Genomic DNA, 15,554 nt, shown 5'->3' on the forward strand with positions numbered 1-15,554 from the left:
ATGAATTGTCACAGCTGTCTTAGCCTCTGCTGTTATGACAGGTGCTCCAGTCCCTTAATTGTGTTTGGGGTCCTTCACTAGACCCAGTCGAGGTGCATGTCTGTCTTGTGTGGGGGAGCCCAGGTCTGGACACAGCTCTCCACTGATGTGGTCAGGGCACATTGCTGGTTGTTGTTCAACTTGGTGTCCACCAGGAAATCCAGGTGATTTTCAGCAAAGTTGTTTTCCAGTCACTTGGCCCCTAGCATATACTGGTGCATGGGGTTATTCCTTCCCAGATGCAGGGCTTGGCATTTCCCTTTGTTGGCCTTCAGGAGATGCCTGTTGGCCCATTTCTCCAGCCTGACCAAGTCCCTGTGAATGGGAGCACAGCCAGGTGGTGTGTCACCACTCTTCCTATTTTTGTATTATTTCAGACTTGCTGAGGGTGCACTCTGCCACATTGGCCAGGTCATGAATGTAGAGGTTAAGCAGAGGACGGGGTTAAAAAAACTGTCTGAGGAAATTATATGGCTCCTATCACCGTATTCCCAGAGAGTCACAAATCTAGATGATCTCTCCCTGCCTGGATGCTGACTATGCTGCTCTGTTGAGTCCCAATCCACTGGACCTATACAGGTCCATGCACCCATGTAGGTGTATGACTGGATGACAAAAAGTGTGCAGCCAGCATCACTGATGTTCCTCTGCAAGCAGAGGGGACCTTTTGGCCATTGTTCTGCTGCACTATCAATGGGCTAATGAAAAGACCCTCCTGCTGTGAAGGCAGCGTCTTCTCTCCTCTTTCCTGGCTTATTGTGTCCTTGATGACTCACCCTCAAGGTGACTATAAATAAACACAATAACATCCCTCTCTATATTGTACAGGGGTTTGGCTAAAGAAGCTCATTTTGCCTTGAATAATATTTTGCCAATGGCCATAAAGGCAATGTATTTATGGGATATGTGATAGGTTTTGTTTATCTTCGACATTTTGTATCTTAACATTTTTTAGACCACACACAATGAGCACGCTTACTTTTTTCCTTTCCATTAGTGGTTGAAAAGTCAGATTACAGTACTTTTAAGTTTTTTTTCCTTGTGTATATTTAAGAAGGTAAAAAAATTCCATACTTGTTTAAGCGCAGGTTTGGATCCAGGTAGCAGGCAGCCATATTCTTACAAGCAAGCGGCTTGCACAACCTGAGGGAGTGACATCTAGCCCCCCAAAACTATCAGGTCCCAGAGTGTTAAGTTTGAACTCAATCAAATTCACCCGTACATTACTGTGCCTAACAAAATCCACAACATTAATCAGGCACAGAACATCCTATATGAATTAACAGCCTCCATAGTACAAGTGTCGCGGGGACTTCAATGTGCTGTCATATTCCCCAGCATTTTGCTTTCACCAAAAGCATTTTCTCACCAGCAGAAAACTGTACTGCAGTTACTGCACTGTGGCATAGTGAGGCACTCATGTGGCTGTGAGTCGATGCAGGGGGTTGTGATTCTATGCTACCGTTACCCTCATAATGATAGCAGTGCAGTTTCTGTAAAGGTACAACCTCCTGTAACCTGGCATTTTCCTATAAGACTCTGTAGGCCAACTTTGTGGCAAAGGATACAAGAAATAACCTTCTTCATGCATAAGTGTTACTAGAGTTACTGCTCCCATCCTACGCTTGCAAGACACTGCACAATGCTTATTTTTCAGCATCACTGTGAGGGAGAGAGGCCATCACAGCATCCATGGCTCCTCCACATCCATGTACCTTCTTACTCCTCATGACCTGACCTTAGCAGTTTTTGGAGGGCTTTCCCTGTCTCTCTGCATCACTGTCACATATCAAAAGCTCTTAGGCCATGTTCATAAGGAGTTTTGTGTTTCAATTTTGTTTCACTGCCATGTTCATAACTGAACAGCTCTGTGCTGTTGCATCCTGCTGAAGCCAAGATGAAATAACTTCTGCCTCATGGTTCTCAAAAACTTGTGTCTCACCACAGACCAGCTCCTTGCAAGGCCCTTCCATGGGTGCTATCAACCTGAGGGTTGTCCCAAAAATCCTAGTAGCACACATGCATATCACTCTGTACAGCATGGACATAAATAATTGAGACAAGTTATGCATTATACAAAGCAACATGGGAAAGAGCTTTTTTTGGCCATGCTGTAAAACAGGTATTTGGACCTGTCTTGAGCTTCCTAAATTGGCCACATCACAGATTACTCCCTTTGCTTCTTTGACACGGTATTTGTGTGTTTAGACAGATGGAGTCTTCAAGAAAACAGGGCCCTGCAGCAACAGCCACCAGAAGCATTAATGATTTTAAAGGGCTACCCTAGCTTAAACACACCTTCTTCCAGACCTTCAGATGTGTAGCCAGCCTGTACAAAGCATGAACTCTTTAGGGGCATGTGGTGAGAGTCAGCAACCAGACACCCAGGCACCCTTTGTAGAGGGGTTTAGAGTTTTATGGCTTTTTACTGGAAAAAGTACATGTGCAGAACATGGTGCCCTAGGCTTTAGCGCATTCTTGACCTGGTCTTTGGTCGATAAGCAGAAAAGCAGAAACTGCTTCACTTAGCCTCCATAATGTCTTCTTCCTGAGACTACACTCCCACCCCACCCCGAACACACACATGCGTGTTCATGCACACACAGAGTGCTCTTCAGGAGAGGAAACCCAGCCCTTCTGCAACTTTTCAGTTCCTTTTTTCATAAAATTTTCTGAAACGCCTCAAGAGGAGATGACAGGCTCCTACCAGATGATTTGGTAATGAGGACTACAGACCACTTTCGGATTATTATTTAGAGTGCTTACATCTGAGCAGAGCAGCATTTAATTTCACAACTCATTTGAGCTTTTCTACTCACCTTTATACTACTAATCAGAGTTCTTGCTGGGATGTGAAGAAAACAACATAACATTTAAATAAGCTGTATATTCAAGCTGGGTTTTGCAGTTTTTAATGCAAGTGCAGGGAACTCCTCAGGCTGAATTCACAGATTTCCCTTAGACAAGATCCCCAAACCCTCAGGGCGTCACAAGCGTTGGTGGTTTTTTCTCATAACCCCCTATGAGTCAAACAGCAGCATCCTCTCCTTCTCAGGGAAGCAAAACTAGAATTCATTGAGACTAACCCTGCTAAATCCACAGCCTAAAGTGCACCAAGACTTTCTGAGGAGCTGGGAACTGAAATGGGCACATGGCCCAAGTATCTTGCTGAGGCTCCCAGGATGAAGTGAGTTCCTTTACCTTCTAAGCACGATCATATAAATTGCAGTACCCTATTTCTGCAAAAGCCTCTCATAGACCTGTCCCTTTGCTTGATGATGGCTGCAGCGTTTGCCAGTGCAGACTCAGCCTTTTGGCTGAGCTGTCATTCTCCATCATCCAGCTAACACAGTTAGTTCTGTATTATAGACCCATTATTTGACACTGAAGATACCCAGTTAATATATTAGCTAAAGGGATGCTGAGAATAGTCTGCTGCCTTTAGCAGGGAATATTGGATGCTTATGTCTTTGAAAAGTCCCACTGGTCTTTCCTTTGTGAATGGCTGTAAATTGCTTACTGGAACTAAACCACCACTTTTTGTCCAATTCTTTCCTGATTTTACCCAGGAGGTACATAGCTGAGGTTGATTAAATTGCTTGGTGTTGCTCTCTGTCTAAGGGAGACGCATGATGCTCTCCGCATATGCATTCAGGAGTCTTTAAACACAAGAAAAAAAGAGGTTTTCACACCCAGTTACCTGTTGTCCATCCTTTTTTTGAAAGGCATTAACACACTTTAAGACAGACTTTTTTTCCTTTTTTCACTCAGCTGAAGCTATGTAAAAATTTGAGGCCCAGTCTGAATTAGGTGGACAAGCGTCTCCAACAGGACATCTTTCCTAAGGAGGGAAATCATCTGTCTTTTGGAGGTGTCTCCTCTCTATTCCTGGAGCTAATTTAGACTATTAACCTAGATGACTAATTTAACTAGTATCCCAACTTTGAGGTCTTTAAAGCTAGGTGAGGTGATGCCCACTGAAGTCTGCAAAAGCTTTCAATAATTTTCTCCTTTTAGGGAAAACCTTCTTTTAATTTTGTAGGACAGGCAAATCCTGAGGAACATCTTGGTATTAGAGAATCCAGAGATGATGATCTTGCTAAAGCAAGATAAAAGTCAAGGTGAATAACTGTGATTTCCTTTATAAATTTTACAAATCTTTCTCAAACCTTTCCAAGGCTCCCAGTAAACATCCACTTGTTTGGGAGTGGGAACTACTTTGGATCCACTTCCATTCCTCAGTTAATGGGAGCGCAAAGACTAGAGTGGACACGGTTCCTTTTCACACCAGCAAAAATGGTAAGGCATTCAACCTTGCACTGAAAACTGAGATGAGCTAAAATATGAGATATTCTGTAAATATAAACCTTTTAAAATAAAATTATACAGATGACATAAAAGTATAAAAATTGTTACTGACATGAATAATTCACTAACTATTGCATGGCATAAGTCACCAACTAATGTGTATTACGTGCCATTTAATAGTGGATGTATCTGAAGAAATATGGAAATTGGAATACTTTAATAACTTTCTATATGAAAGATGATGAGACTGCCTAAATGATTAAGAGGAAGATATGTTATAATGAACTAAAGCCACTCGAGTGTAAGGTAATTTTAATTCAAATCTCCATCTGCTTATGTATAATTAAGACTCATTTAACAAGTTAATGCCTAACAGAGAGAACTGATAAGTTTGGTATTAAAGAGCTTAAGAGAAGTAAATTAAACTGTCGAGTTTGAGGAGCTTTCATTTGAATTCCCTGTACCTGAACCAAAATATAATCTTCCAGAGGCATTTCTTTGCCCTGACCATACAGCCAGGTGCCAAACTTGGGGAGAAAAAGAGGCGAGAAAACAGAATATTCTTTTTGTATTTTAATTTTTGATATCGTGTCAAGTCAGGAATTTGACAGCATCTTTGCTGACATGAATATTTATACTGTTCAACCTGCTTACTATATGGTGTCTATATACACCATTAAGAAGACACTTCACATGCCATCAAAAATATTTATGCATTGCAGAGATTGCCAGTGGGGTTAAATAACCTATGAAAATAAGAGGGTTGCCTTTGAAGTGCAAAAAAAGTAATATTTTGATCTGTGGTAAATTTTATGTGATATTCACCCACTTAAATTTCTATTTCATTCTTTCTTCAAATATCTTTCCTGCAAGGTCCAGTAGTCAAAACAGTGACTTCAACTGTTTCATCTTTCATCATGCAATTTTAATTTTCTTCTTTCAGCTTCTTATCCGCTGTCAAGATGAGAGTTTCCTATATTCACTTCATACTTAAAATTCCCTGTGCTCTTAATTTTTTTGTCACTGGAGCCAGACATCAGCTCTGATTTGCTCCTAGCACTCAGCAATAAGTTAAACACTTTTGGGAATGTATTGGAAGAACAAGTACTACAGTATGTCCAATGCTTGTTGCAGTGCAGATGTTTCCAAGTGAAGTAAGACAAAGAATTAAAGCTATGAGGTTGATGACCAACACCTGATCTCAATAAATGTCCAACATAAGACTTTGTTCCAATATTTGAAGCTTATTGTTTTGTTCCTAGGCCAAAACAGTCTTTCCTAATCTGCTTTACCATCAGTCTGAGAGCAGAAAATTTAAGGACTGAATTGTTCAAAAAATATAAAAGAGTAGAACTAAAGTCTTCTCAAACTGAGTTTTGGACAAGGAAGGTCCTTAAAATTCAACAGAAAGTGAAATGTTCCTTTGTCTATACATCCATAGATTAACAAACACAATTTACTATTTGTAGCAAGACTCCTCATTATAAAAGCATTTGGGTTAGCATGCATTTCGTACATTACTGTGTGTCTCACAAACAAGGGAATATATGCTTTAAAAGGTCTCCCTTTCCTCCAAGGCTTAAAAAGGTACTCTGTACAGAGACGTCACCAAAGAAATTTGCATCACTCCAGCAGAATGAGCTTCAAGGGGCATAGGAAATGTGCCAAATGAACCAAATCACCTAAAATTGTCTAGAGATGGAAATCTACAGTTACAGTCAGATAAGCTGATCTGTAAGAAGAAAAATGAATGCTTCTTTTAGTGAAATCCCCCTTCAATATTTATTACCTTTCACGTTTGGAAAAGTCTTGCTTCTAAAAGTGAGGGGAGGAGAGAGATCTGGAAAGAGGGAGGGAGGGAGGGAGGGAGGGAGGGAGGGAGGGAGGAGGAAGGAAGGAAGGAAGGAAGGAAGGAAGGAAGGAAGGAAGGAAGGAAGGAAGGAAGGAAGGAAGTAGCCTTAAGAGTGCAAGATGATCTTACAGAGCCAGGAAATTCAGATTCTAAACCGAATTTAAAATCCAAATCCAAAAAAGAAAAGGTAGAAGCTCATACCTACACCATGAACTAGTGTGGAGTGGGAGATGGCATACGTTTTCTCTGTGAGAGATTGCTGATAGCCCTTCCCTGGTCCCTGAGTATATCCCAGAACACATCATGCTGGGACACCCCTGATCTCCTGGATGACACTGTCACTTCTGGATTTTAGGATGCCAGAGGATACTGTTTTGGGACATCTTTGTACCTTTACTGAAGAAAGAAGCTTTCTTCAGGGAATATTGGCATGCAATGGACTAATTAGTTAAGAAGGACTGGGTACTGTGCTCTTCCCCTCCCCATGGTCTAGTGAGTGTGAAAAGCAGCACTACCCACAGCTGTCACACCAAGGATGGTATATGAGACAATCCCTTCCTTTGAGCTACTTCATTATTTGAAAACAAAACAAAACAAAAACCAAAAAACCCCAGTGTATTTCTATATACCTGTCTAATGTGGCTCATGGGCCAAAAAGTTTTTGTTTGTCAAGTAGACTTCACCATCTAAGCAATCTTTATGACAGAATAATTCCACTTCCTAACCCCACTGGTATCAATGTTTTGAACTGCTACACAAATGTCATTTTTCCTGGCTCAGAACCAAATGAGTTGGGCCAAGGAAGTAAAGATCCTCAGGGAACAGGAAAAGTGGTGCATAGCTGAAGGGTCCTCAGCAAGAGCTGGACCCTTTCCCCAGGAGGACTCCTGAGAATGGCTCAGGGACTATATTTGGGCTGGCTGTCTTGCCATGTGCATCCCAAATCCCCAGGCTGCATGTCATCTCAGAGGTGCCATCCAGAGCCAGTCAGCTGTCCATGTAGGAGTCAGGGCAAGATTAATGACATCTGAAAACCTGGGCAAAATCTATATATGATGCAGTTAGCTGTAACTAAAAAGTGGAGCAAAGTGCTTAGCCTCACAAACGCAACAACAGCCATCCTAGGGGAATGCTCTTCTTTAAACAAAGAAATGTGCTTCACAGAAAAGGCGTTTAAAGGGGAAAAAAAAATCCAAACTGCTCATGATCCCTCTGCAATATTCTTTCTCCTCCAGCAGGCATTAGCGAACCAGCCTCTCTCAGAGAGTAACACCACCAGGTTTATGACAGCTGCTCTGTTTTGCTTTAGCCAAATGCCAGTTCCCATCACATTTGTTTTATCCTGGCTCCTCAAGAGCATTTAATGCTCTGAAAAAGCAGCAGGTCCATAAAATGGATATTAATAGAGCACTTAGCACATGCATGTTTGTGATTAGCAGCTTAAAGGTTAAGAACCCAAGTAAAACAAAACCTGGAGTAATTCCAGCCTTGAGTCAGGAAGTATTTTAGCACCAAAGTCTTGTCATGCACCAAGAGTGCTGTTCTATAATTTGTACCAAGACTTGGGGGTTGGAAATGAACATTAGCTACAGGAAAAAAAAAGGAAAAAGTCAGGCATCATGATATTAATGAATAATTCAATCCCCACAAGCATAATGCTAAAGTTGCTGTATCATCTCTTCTGAGATCCTTGTAGCCCTCTTACAAGGCAATGCATCAAGCAGACTAGATTTCACCTCTGATTGCTCTCGTTCAATTCAGATAGTGTTATCAGTTTCTTTCTTCTGGAAAACATAATGATCATGCAGTAGGTTTAGTTTACTGTCATGATCATACCAAAAACATAATTTTCCCTTTAAGGATACTTACACTGGTGAGGAAGATCCAGGGATCCCACAGATTTTAACCTTACTTATGGTGAGCAATGCTCCTAAATCAGCTGGCAATACAGTTGTCAAGTGACACAGGCTAAATCTTTTTACAAGGCCATCTTGCTGGCTCCGTAGGAAAAATTATATCCTACTGGTCTCAGCTGGGTACCAGGGCTGGGGGAAGGATGAGTAGGATATTCAGGCCTTCCCCAGCAGTGATGTGGCCATGATAACACACCTATGCAGCTCCTCTTCCCTGACTTTTGCTCTTTGTCTCAGAGCTGCAAGCAAACCTCTTAAGCAAGATCTGGGCTTGCTCCAGTTGGAAAGCATTTTTATTTTTATGTTCCTTCATATAAAAAAAAAAAGTTCTCACAACAGACAAGTCTTTTTTCTGTAAAGATTTATGACAACATGAAATGTATTTTGTTTTTTCTCTTTTAATTTGCCTTTATTTTAAAATGTTATTTTCCTCATTAAAAATTATGACGTTTGGGAAAAAAGTATATGCAGGAATAAACAGCATGTGGGAAGTCAGCCTTGGATTTCACTGATAAAGAACTGCTGGGATGAGGGAGCGCAACACTGAGTCCTGCCCTGCAGAGAAAACAGCTGAAAGCAGTGAGCAGTGAAACACTTGCCTGCCATTCAGTCCCTCTGCATCACCACCCTGGGCGGCCTCAGCCCCGCTCTGGGGCCGTATGCTTATTTTCCATGCTAGCAGAAATGATCAAGGCATTTAATTAGGGCTCAACACAACGCTGCTTCTTCCAAAGACTGCTTAGGGAAGAAAGGAAATCTCAATAAGTGTAGTTGTGAAGAAATGAGAGAAAACCATGGGCTGGTAGAAAACCCCAAGATTAAGGATTGGGCAGGGGCTTGCCGACTCCAGCAGGTGACGAAGGAGGGAGAAGGCGGCTGGGCTCTGACGGGCACATGCTGAGCTAGAAACCATACCATGGTGTGCCACCAGCAGTACTGCTGTATCACATCTCAGTCGTCTCTTTGTCTCTCACTAGATTTTGACAGAGCTCCTCAGATTTGGGTGCATTTCCATTTACAGCCTATTAATATATCATCTCAATACATATTCTTTATTTTTTTCTCTAACTATTCTCTATTACTTAACATACACATACACCCCTCCATCCAATTAAGTCTTTTCTCTAATTGGACATGGGTTTTCCTAATTTTATTTCTCAGTGATGAAATAATGATATCACATTTTCTGAAGATTCAGGTTGTTCTCTGGATTTGAGTGTCATAATAGTTTGAGAGGAGCTCTGAGTCATGATGTAATAACGGGAAGAAAATAATAAGTACTGTGTCTAAGGAAAAGGCATAACAGTAGCCATTAACTGGAGCTGACGGCAGCTGAACCCTGATTAGGAATGAGACTTGATTTTATGAGTGTGATCACTGGAATGTAATGAGGGGAACAGCCAAATCTCTGTGCTCTGATTTCTCCAGAGGAATGTATACCTTCTTACATGACTTTGGTTGGTCAAAGTCAATTCTCTGGCTCTGTTGGAGAGACAATCTGGTAATGGCCCCTTGAAGTAGTACTACATCACCCTATGATCCTCTCTGGCCTTGGATTCCAGACTTTTTGTAATTTAATGGGAAACAGTGGAATTATTCTTCATTGCACATGAACAGCTGTATGTTTAGTGAGGATTTAGCATGATGTTTCCCTGAGTCCGGTGGGGAGAATTTTCTGATTATTAAACTGTGAACTGTCAGTGGCATAATTTTCCTAAGCACTCAGGGAGTAGTGTTCTTACAGTATTTACGTGCCTGGAAATGCAGAGAGCACCGCCAATGCCTACTAGTGCCAACAGTGGTTAGAAAACAAATGACTCATTTCCAGAACTAGATAATTCAGAAATACTGTAATGTGCCTTTCTGCATCTTCAAGCATATCTTTTCAAGCCTGACGCCAAGTCACTTCAGCACCTAATCCTGCTGTCAAAAGCTCTTCAATCAGTTAGGAAGTACTGTGAGTCATGCGCAGGGACAATAAAAATGGGGCTATGAGGCAAAGTCCTCAACCCCGGTGACTATCCAGGACTAGTCATTTCAGCTTGCCATAATTCACTGGGCTGCCAGCAGCAGCAGCTCAGAAGATGCTCCAGAGGCAGGTGAGGTGCCTCTGCTGCAGGAAGAGACAGAGACACAATGCTCTACTCCATCAGGCACCCAGGCAGCAAGTTGCCCTTGCTCCTGAGCCTCCGCCAGCTCCCACTGGGGCTCTTCTAGAAGACCTGGATGCTCCTCAACAATAAAGTTAAACCCTTAACTCATTTAGTTGCCTTTCCTTCTCTATTTTTCCTTAACTCATCTTCTATGAAAATGTCAGTGACAGCCACTGATAATTTTTCTTGCATGAGATTTGGTTCAGTTAGGCATATGCTCTGTTTATGTTTTGTATGTGTAGAACAAATAGCAAGGTCATCCAGGGGAAGGACCCACAGTAGTTACCTGACAGCATACAACACAGTAATATATATATGAATCATTCAATCAACCAATAATAGCAGGTAGGAGAAAGCCAGAAAGACCCACTTGCTCTTATGGCAAATTGAAAAACTATTTCATAAGAACTAGTCTATGGAGTTCTTGAAATCTCTATATGCTGTAAATATCATGCACAGTGAAATGACTCATCCTTTAAAGGCAAATGCTCAATTTAAATCAAAGAACTCTTAGCTTTTTTTTCTTAAAGATAAGCAATAATTTATTTCTCTTTCATTTTCACAATTATCACATACTGCCCAGCTACATGACCAATGCCACTACATAACACAGGAGAATTGCCCACCTACACTTTACTTGGACAAATACAATTGCAATTTACAGATTAAACGTACTGTACAATGTGTAGTTGGAAAAATGTCATTCTTATCTATACGATGGGATGTGGCATATGATTTATAAACAGATGCAATCTAAGATGTAAAACTTTAAAACTTGTTAAGCCAAGGATACAGTATAAAGCGTTTTGTTTTGGTATTGTATTGTTACTAAAGTAGAAAAAAGAAAACTAGAGAAATAAATCCAGATCTTAACTTACAGGATATGTATTAGGTTAAGAAATTAATTGGCTTCTCCACTTTTTTTTGTTTTGCTTTTCTTTTTCCTTTTTTTTTTCTACAAATGAATAGTATGAATATATTGCAGGATAAAGAAAGACTGCCAGATAAAGAAGGTACCATTATATGAAAAACAAATGAAAAATCACCAAGTAATTTTGCTTACAAAAAAGGTCAAACTATAAACAGTCACAAAATATATAAAAATGCCACATTGAACGAGGCAATCGTACTCTACCTAAACTGGTAGTATACTCTCTGAAAGAAGTTGCGTTCATACAGTAGTAACTGATAAAAAGGCATTGTGCACTCTTGTGCCATCTGGAGATTTAGCACCGTGTGTCATCAGTTCTTGGATTGTCATCCAGTTGTCCAAGATTTTCTTGTTTCTCTTTTTCATCATCTTTTTGTGACTCAGTTCAATAATGTTAATTTCCTTTTTGCCCTCGCTGCCACTCTGTGGACTTTCCTTAAGACACTCCAGCCTGCTCCTCATCATGAACTCCCGCCGCCTCCTCTGCTCCTTAGCTCGCACCAAATGCTGCTTCCGCTCTTCTTTGCTCCAGTAGCGACCCATCTTCATCTCACTCATCGTATCATCATCTGTTGTCATCCCACTGCGCTCCTCTTTAATTTTTAAGGCACGTTCCTTCAGGATTCTGTCTCGAACTGGTCTCTTTGTGATGTACCTCGTCCCGTCACTCCTTATTTTCACTTTCCATTCCATCTTGGGCTCTGCACACTTCTGCGAGTCTTTGCACATGCTCACCAGGCTCAGCTGGCTTTGGGCGTACTCCACAGCAGACTTCTGCTGGATCAGTTGCATATAACTTTGATAATGCTTTGCATGAGCAGGTATATTCCCATACCTGTAAGAAGAGCTGTGATATGGAGAAAGGTAGGGAATGTGCTCGCTGCTCTGCTTTTCCTGGTCTGTGAATTTGCTGCTTTCTGATGCCAGCACTGCTTCCTCAGCAGCACTGTTTTGCTCAGTGGGTTTGGTTTTGGGTGAGGTTGTCTCCCTGTTGCTTTGTCCTGAGGATGACTGACTAGCCACGATTGTGCTCCTCAGGTTTTTCCTGTTGGTTATGCTGATCATCCTCTGGAGAGAGTTATCAGGGGATCGCTCCACAGTCAGTGGAGTGCTCCTGCAACTTTCAGCCGTGTTGTAGGCGCTGGAGCTGTCCTTGTCGGACTTCTCAGGGTGCTCCATGATGTCATCCAGTTTGCCTCTTTGTACATCTATGCTGGTGTTATAATTCCTGAACCCTTCGTCATGTAAAGCCCAAATGTCTCCATACTGATCCCTCACCTTTTGGAGCCGGTGAGCTTGCATAATATTCTGACATTCGAGTTCAATGTTCCTCAGTTCCTCATTGAGTAGCTGCAGCTCATGCTCCACTCCGTCTTGCTCTCTTCTGTTGCACTCTATTGTGCTGCTCGAGTAATACAGATCATACTCCCCGTGGTTTCTAATCTTGCACTTCAGTTCCAACAGCTGCCGAAACCTTTCACATTCCTCCTCTGGGTTTCCTATGAAGTCAGACTCAATGTATTCCCCAGACACAAAGCTTTCATTGCACTGGAGCTCCACACTTCCTAACGTATCCTGGCTGTGGCCCAGCTCCCGCTTGCTCTGCAGGGTAGCGCTGTTCTGCTCCTCAGGTGCATTTTCTTGCTCCGAGCTCTCATCATTACGCAGACTTTCATCTGTAGGTCCCACCCCACTGTCCTTCTCATGATTGTTGGATGATGAGGTTGCAGTGTCTGTAGTGCCATCCTCCTCTTCGTGTTTCTTTGGCTAAAAAAATGAGCAAACCAAAATAGTTATCAAATACAGACCATACTACATGAGAATATTCTTCAGCTCTGTTTTGCTTAAACAGCTGGGATCGGATTTAAGTCGAATTAAAACAGATCACTAAACAGCAGTCCTACTGCTCATGGCTTTTAAACATTTCTGAGAGTCATGCTGCGGTGGCCATACCAAGTGAAGTAGATGAGTTACAGCACTAGTGACATATCTTTTAAAGTCTGGAAAGAAATATTTCCGTCTCTAGCTAAGCCATCTCTTTGCAGTGCTTAAAGATAATGATCACCAGATGGTGCACTGTTTTCGATTCTGGATTATGGCCAGAGATTGGTGGAGCTGAAATCTTCCTAAACTTGGGAAAAAGCTTCAGTACTGGTATCACTTCAATAAAACAGAGCAAGCAACCAATCAAACAATGACTAGTACAATCTAAGAGGGTGCAAAAAGACTACTTTCATCAGTAGGGCTTTTTTTTTTTAACCAGTGAACTCCTTGTTTGCTCCATGGAGATGGGCAGGGTTGAAGCTTACTGAGGGCTAGCCTGTTCCATTATACCCTCCATGGCCCTCTGTCACACTTCTTGTTTTCAGTAGTCTTTTTCCAAAAGATTGTTCATTTTGAATTCTAGGACTTTGCTCAAGTAGACCTCTCTCTGTTGCATCCCTGGAGACCATTTTTGTTCCCTAGTTAGAGTTTATGTTCCTTAGAAATAAAAACAGCCTTTTACCATTAAGCGTAGAACAACACTAAGTGCTTGCCATGGGCATAATGTCAAGCTTTTAGGGTGTTGTTTTTTAATTCACACTCCACTCATTGTACCTAACCTATTTATATTCTCAACCTATTTATATTCACAAAGAATGTGAGATAATACCTCTCTGAAGAGACAGATGCTTTCTATTTTTCAAAATGGATAAGCAAAGAATTCACCCCTATTCCTCTTACAGAGCAATTATGCAGAGTGCAATCTATATGGCCCGTCCGCCAAATATCTAAGTGTACATAGTACCAACCAAATGCCATTTCCCTTTTAGGAGGTATAATTGCATAATTATGTATAATGGTAGTAACAACCAAGGGAGAAAAAAGGTACAGTGCACCCAGTGAAAGGAAACAAACTCAAAGAGGCCACTGTCATAATTCCCTTTTTCTCTATTTTGACATACAGTAAACAGGATGAAAATGTGTCTCCTATCTCATTCTTTCTCCTCTCTTTATGTGCACCTCATGATCAAACATCCTTCAGCTGGTTTCCTTTCCTCAATTGTTAGGAAAAAATAATGGTCTAGTCTCAGAAAAACAAAAATAACCTCCACCCCCCGAATGCAATGTAATAGTGGAATAAAGTAAATACTGAAAGAAACCCAACACCAGGAGAATTCAGTGTCTGTGACGGACTAGTTAAAAATGTCTGAAGAGATGTTTTAGCAATTTGTTGTCAGACAAGACTTTCAGAATCATAGCATACCTTTTACACTCATCTGTTTGCACATACAACATGCAGCTGATAGCAAAATGCATGATAAATGTGTAATTGTTGTAGGGTCAGAATTTTCTACAAACTAGAGTTTGAAACTACAAGGGACAAAGGCAGACTTCCATGAAAAGTCTGCAAGTTAAAAATTCAATGGTAGATATTTTCCTGATCTGAGATCCTCTCAGATCCTTCTACTTATCTGCTTAAAAAACAAGGGTATCTTGTTGTCACAGGAAGAAGCAATATGAAGGGCAGTACCAATAACACTCTGAATAACTATTTCAGAATTTTTCTATAATTATCATTTATCTATTCTTTCTTTCCTCAGCTTATTTATAGCTGTGAAGGTACATAAACTATATTGGAGGATTCTTTATTAAGGTTCTTGTTATATTGTTCCAAAGTGGCTGCAACACTTTAGTTCCATTTTCAGGAGTAGCTGGATGAGTGGTGCAAATGCAATATCTTCCCACATAAACTGTTTTTTAAAAGTTCCAAAATGTCATGTTTTACACAGAGCATAAGACCAATGTCTAGAGAATTCTTCATGAAAACCAAGAGTAACCAGAAAGAAGAGCACCCCAGCCAGCCAAGTGGGCAGGGCATTCACCAGGAACACTGGAGATTTAGGTTTAATTTTCTATTTTTCTAGTTTACCTCCTCCAGGTGAGTGCTGCTACAGAAGCTGTTCTGGTACCTTCTCTCACCTGCTTTGATGCTGCTCCAGCTTCTAGTGACCTTATCTGCCCCCAAACCTTTCAGCAGAGACATGACTCCAGTCTGGGTCACCTACACTGCACTCTGGCCACTGCACTGTGTAACCCATGCTTCTCACTGCTCTGGAAAATAGTTAATTACTGACATGAGGCAGAACAGCTCCCCCAGACACTGGGAGGGCTGTGCTGCACAACAGCCGGCAATTTGGGTTCCTGTCGCAAACGCAGGGCTCCATCCACACTAGCAAACGAGGAAGGCCAGGAACTACTTGCCGACCCTGAGGGTGAGTGACGTAGCACAACTTGCATCCATATGACTAAATTCATCTCACCCCCTAAAGAGAGCTTATCCGTACTGTGTTGGCACACTTATACAGCTTACAGGA

At 41.4% G+C, this 15,554-nt stretch overlaps 1 protein-coding gene across 2 annotated transcripts in view; it reads right to left on the bottom strand.

The window, feature by feature from the left end:
• Positions 1-10,786: 10,786 nt before the first annotated feature.
• Positions 10,787-15,554, bottom strand: part of PDZRN4 (PDZ domain containing ring finger 4) — a 252,999-nt gene continuing 248,231 nt past the window's right edge. For both annotated transcript variants that reach the window (XM_075080996.1, XM_075080997.1), the window contains one exon: positions 10,787-12,963. In XM_075080996.1, the coding sequence (XP_074937097.1) occupies positions 11,437-12,963 (1,527 nt within the window). In that variant the 3' untranslated portion in view covers positions 10,787-11,436. The remainder of the gene's footprint in view (positions 12,964-15,554) is intronic.

This window comes from Phalacrocorax aristotelis, chromosome 1 (assembly GCF_949628215.1).
Source record: "Phalacrocorax aristotelis chromosome 1, bGulAri2.1, whole genome shotgun sequence".
Taxonomy (NCBI): domain Eukaryota; kingdom Metazoa; phylum Chordata; class Aves; order Suliformes; family Phalacrocoracidae; genus Phalacrocorax; species Phalacrocorax aristotelis.